This window comes from Bubalus kerabau, chromosome 15 (assembly GCF_029407905.1).
Source record: "Bubalus kerabau isolate K-KA32 ecotype Philippines breed swamp buffalo chromosome 15, PCC_UOA_SB_1v2, whole genome shotgun sequence".
Classification (NCBI taxonomy): Eukaryota; Metazoa; Chordata; class Mammalia; order Artiodactyla; family Bovidae; genus Bubalus; species Bubalus kerabau.
In genome coordinates this window covers 50,902,517-50,907,976 of record NC_073638.1, presented here as the reverse complement: position 1 = coordinate 50,907,976, position 5,460 = coordinate 50,902,517, and the positions used below count along the sequence as shown (strand labels likewise).

The following is a 5,460-nucleotide window of genomic DNA, read 5'->3' as shown; positions in this document are numbered from 1 at the left end:
GTATTAGTTGAAAACTACAGAATGATGAGAAGTAGAAAGTTCTAGAAGCAAACAATGTGGAGAACTGGTATGATTAAAACCAAAGCCCTAAGAGCAGTAAGAAGTGGATGTGTTTGGAAGTAAAAGACTAGAATGGTAGAAGGTGAAGCAAGAGAGAAAGATAACAATATAACAATTGAGGTATGTAGAAAAAATAAAATATACTCCTGAGCAAGAATAGGAAATGAATCATTCATTCATGCAACAGTATGAATGAATCTGAAAAGCTTTATACTGAGTGGGACACCAGATTAAAGTTTTAGTGAGAGAAAAAAAATAACTAAACTCAAGTTTTAGTGAGAGAAAGAATTCAGATTAGGATTTACCTGCTTGGGAAGAGGGGAGTGTTTAAATAAAAGATGCAGCAAAAATCTTTATGAAGTGATGGGGATTTTCTATATCCTAATTGGGCAGGTCACCACACAGACATTTACATGTGTCAGAACTCATGAAACTATGTATTAAGATATTCCCATTTTACTCTCAAGTTATATAGCCATAAAATGATTTTTAAAAGAAAAAGGAAGAGATTCACAACTATTAACTGATTTCCTGATAAAGGAATCAAAATTCCAGACAACTCTAAAATTTGGGAATTTTGACAATGGTCCTTCAGAACACACATTTATTTCTGGAGGCACTTTTAGGCTCCAATAGTTGTTTTCTTCTCAGAAAAGCAAACATACTCCTGATTTCTCTTTAAACGCCTTCATCTGATGTTGATTTTTTTTTTTTTAACATTGGCTTTAAAAACATGAGAGCCTGAATTTTAGAATCTTATTCACCACTGATTGTGACAAGAGAGAGGTGAGTAAGAATACAAATATAAATGTGATACATGCTGATATTACCTTGACTGTGGTGATGGTATCATGGATGTATGCATATGCCCAAATTCATCAAAATGTAAGCATTAAATATGTGATTAATTAAATGAAATTAATCAAATAAAATTAAATCAAATCAAATCAATTAAATCAAATAAAAAATTATTTTTTAAATTTTATTAAAATAAAAATTGGAAAAGGTCAGTGTTCATTCCAGTCCCTAAGAAAGGCAATGCCAAAGAATGTTCAAACTACCTCACAATTGCACTCATCTTACACACTAGCAAAGTAATGCTCAAAATTCTCCAAGCCAAGCTTCAACAGTATGTGCACTGTGAACTTCCAGATGTTCAAGCTGGATTTAGAAAAGGCAGAGGAATCAGAGATCAAATTGCCAACATCTGTTGGATCATCAGAAATGCAAGAGAGTTCCAGAAAAACATCTACTTCTGCTTCATCAACTATGCCAAAACCTTTGACTGTGACTGTGTGGATCACAACAAACTGTGGAAAACTCTTAGAGAGATGGGAATATCAGACCACCTGATCTGCCTTCCGAGAAATCTGTATGCAGGTCAAGAAGCAACGGTTTAGAACTGGACATGGAACAACAGACTAGTTCCAAGTAGGGAAAAGAGTACATCAAGGCCATATATTGTCACCCTGCTTATTTAACTTATATGCAGAATGCTGCTGCTGCTAAGTTGCGTCAGTCGTGTCCGACTCTGTGCCACTCCATAGACGGCAGCCCACCAGGCTTCCCGGTCCCTGGGATTCTCCAGGCAAGAACACTGGATTGGGTTGCCATTTCCTTCTCCAATGCATGAAAGTGAAAAGTGAAAGTGAAGTCGCTTAGTCGTGTCTGACCCTTAGCGATACATCATGCAAAATGCTAGGCTAGATGAAGCACAAGCTGGAATCAAGATTTCCGGGACACATATCAATAACCTCAGATATGCAGATGACACCACCCTTATGGCAGAAAGCAAAGAAGAACTAAAGAGCCTCCTGATGAAAGTGAAAGAGGAGGGTGAAAAAGTTGGCTTAAAACTCAACAGTCAGAAAACTAAGATCATGGCATCCGGTCCCCTCACTTCATGGCAAATAGATGGGGAAACAATGGAAACAGTGAGACTTTATTTTGGGGGCTCCAAAATCACTGCAGATGTTAACTGCAGCCATGAAATTAAAAGATTCTTACTCTTGGAAGAAAAGCTATGACCAACCTAGACAGCATATTAAAAAGCAGAGACATTACTTTACCAACAAAGGTCCATCTTGTCAAAGCTATGGTTTTTCCAGTAGGCAGGTATGGATGTGAGAATTGGACTATAAAGAAAGTTGAGTGCTGAAGAATCGATGCTTTTGAACTGTCGTGTTAGGGAAGACTCTTTTTTTAAAAAATTTAATTTTATTTTTTTAACTTTACAATATTGTATTGGTTTTGCCATATATCAAAATGAATCTGCCACAGGTATACATGTGTTACCCATCCTGAACCCTCCTCCCTCCTCCCTCCCCATACCATACCTCTGGGTCGTCCCAGTGTACCAGCCCCAAGCATCCAGTATCATGCATCGTACCTGGACTGGCGACTCGTTTCATATATGATATTATACATGTTTCAATGCCATTCTCCCAAATCATCCCACCCTCTCCCTCTCCCACAGAGTCCAAAAGACTGTTCTATACAACAGTGTCTCTTTTGCTGTCTCGTATACAGGGTTATTGTTACCATCTTTCTAAAGTCCATATATATGCATTAGTATACTGTATTGGTGTTTTTCTTTCTGGCTTACTTCACTCTGTATAATAGGCTCCAGTTTCATCCACCTCATTAGAACTGATTCAAATGTATTCTTTTTAATGGCTGAGTAATACTCCATTGTGTATATGTACCCCAGCTTTCTTATCCATTCATCTGCTGATGGACATCTAGGTTGCTTCCATGTCCTGGCTATTATAAACAGTGCTGTGATGTAGAGAAGACTCTTGAGAGTCCCTTGGACAGCAAGGAGATCCAACCAGTTCATCCTAAAGGAAATCAGTCCTGAATCTTCATTAAAAAGACTGATGTTGAAGCTGAAGCTCCAATAATTTGGCCACCTGATGTGAAAAACTGACTCATTGGAAAAACCTCCTGATGCTAGGAAAGATTGAAGGCAGGAGGAGAGGGGAGACAGAGGATGAAATGGTTGGATGACATCACTGACTAGATGGACATAAGTTTGAGTAAGCTCCGGGAATTAGTGATGGACAGGAAAGCCTGGTGTGCTGCAGTCCATGGGGTCACAAAGAGTTGCACACTGAGCAACTGAACTGAACTGAAATATGTGCAACTATTTATATGTTACATATACTTCAATACAGACTTTCCTGTGGCTCAGATGGCAAAGAGTCTGCTTACAGTACAGGAGACCCGGCTTCAATCTCTGGATCAGGAAGATCCCCTGGAAAAGGAAATGGCAACCCACTCTAGTATTCTTGACTGGAGAATTCCATGGACAGAGGAGCCCGGCGCGCTACAGCCCATGGAGTTGCAAAGATGTGGACACGACTGAGTGAGCTTCACTTCACTATAACTCAATAAATTTGAAAAAAAAATTGTGACATCCTGGCAAACTTTATGCATTTATATCATCAATGTCTTAACAGTTGGGACCTTGGGGTGGTTAAAACCCTATGGTTTGAGTTGGGAGTCTTTTCTATAATATCCTTGAATAACCCTGTCCCTGATCTGTTTGGTTCTAACTCCATAAATGATGGGGTTGAACATGGGAGGTACCAGGAGATAGACAATAGCAAACATGACATGTACTACTCGGGGCACATGATGTCCAAAGTGGTGGGTGAGGTAAGTAAAGAGGGCTGGGATATAAAGAGCCAAGATGACACAGATATGGGAGGCACAGGTGCCAAAAGCCTTGAGCCGGGCTTCACCTGAGGGTAACCCCATAACAGTTCTTAAAATTATTACATAGGATACACTGATGATGATAATATCAAAGCCAGTTACACAGATGGCCACAGAAAGTCCATATACACGATTTACTCTGGTGTCAGCATACAGCAACTTCAGCGCAGCCATGTGCTCACAGTAGGACTGGGAGATGATCCGATTGGGGCAGAAGGGCATCCTGGACACCATGAAGCAGAAAGGACTCACCCACAGCAGCCCTCTCATCATCACACCTGCCCCCAGTTTGCCCACGACAGATGGGGTCAGGATACTAGAGTGATGAAGTGGGAAGCAGACAGCCACATAATGGTCCAAGGCCATAGCCATGAGCAATCCGGACTCCACTGAAGAAAAGCCATGGATGAAGAACAGCTGGATGAGGCAGGCATGGTATTCAATCTCATGATCGTGAAACCAGAATATGGCCAGCATTTTAGGTTGTGTGGAAGTGGAGAGGACCAGGTCAGTGATAGCCAGCATAGCCAGAAAGAGGTACATGGGCTCATGCAAGGTGGGATCAGTTCGTATTACATGAAGGAGAGTGATATTGCCGACTAGAGCCACAACATACATGGTACAGAATGGAAAGGCAACCCAAAATTGAGAATTCTCCAATCCTGGGATCCCAAGCAGGATGAAGAACTCAGGATGAGAAGAGCTATTCCCTGAAGTCAACATCATAGGATGGTTAATGTTTATCCATTGGAAAGGTGATCCAGCCTCTGCAGGTGATAACATTAAAGTAAATTATTATTATTATTTATAATCCTTTGGAGGGAAGAATTGAATATAGGGCAACTGGGTTAATGGTAAGTTACAAAGAATTCAGCTATTTTAATAAATAAAATTTTGCAATATAATACATTGCTAACCTTCATTTTTATTCATATTTATGTCCTTGAAAATAGGGTCAGAACATACTAGTTGCAAGTCCAGTATTTTATAAATTTTGAAAGTGGAATCTGCTGAAGGAAACTATCTTGGAAAATAATGTCATAGTAATTCTTTCCTTCTGTTCAATTTATAACCAACAACCAATTCACTTAACCTTTCTCATAGATTCCCTCCACCACACTTGGGAAGCCCTGTCTCAGGAAAGCAGTTGATTCACTACACCACACCAATGAACCCATTCCTGGGGACCCAGGCTCTGTGGATGTGGGGAGCAGTGATCTGTCCTTGCTGTTCCCACTGGAAAAGGGCTCCTGCTTCTTCAAGGTGGATGAGTATGCAGGGGACAACTATGCAGAGGACCCCACCGTCTCACTGCTGTTAGTTTCTAGACTCCCAAAGCTAAGGACCCCAGCATCTCCTTAGGCCCCAGGAGGGAGGTTGGCCTGTACTTTCCCTCTGACCTCTCCCAGGACAGGGCTGGTCTCTGGGAGATGGAGCAAGCACACTAGCCAAGGACACCAGGCTGGTTAGAGGTTGAGTCAGGCCTCGACCCCCTGTGCCCTGTCTCTCTCTGGACTTCATACACACTTGGACTGACCAGTGTTGTGGGTATTCAGACTCAGTGTATTTCTATTTACATGAGAATGTCCTTTTCTTCTTCTGCAGAAATATTCAGATATATACACATGCAGACATCCAGATGAGACAGGCAGAGTTCTATAGAAAAAGCAGGCTCCATGC

General features: G+C 41.0%; 1 protein-coding gene across 1 annotated transcript; it reads right to left on the bottom strand.

The window, feature by feature from the left end:
* Positions 1–3,546: 3,546 nt before the first annotated feature.
* Positions 3,547–4,512, bottom strand: LOC129629029 (olfactory receptor 52R1-like). Its single transcript, XM_055548804.1, has one exon. The coding sequence runs from the start codon at positions 4,504–4,506 to the stop codon at positions 3,547–3,549; it is 960 nt and encodes a 319-aa protein (XP_055404779.1). The 5' UTR covers positions 4,507–4,512.
* Between the last annotated feature and the right edge of the window lie 948 nt (positions 4,513–5,460).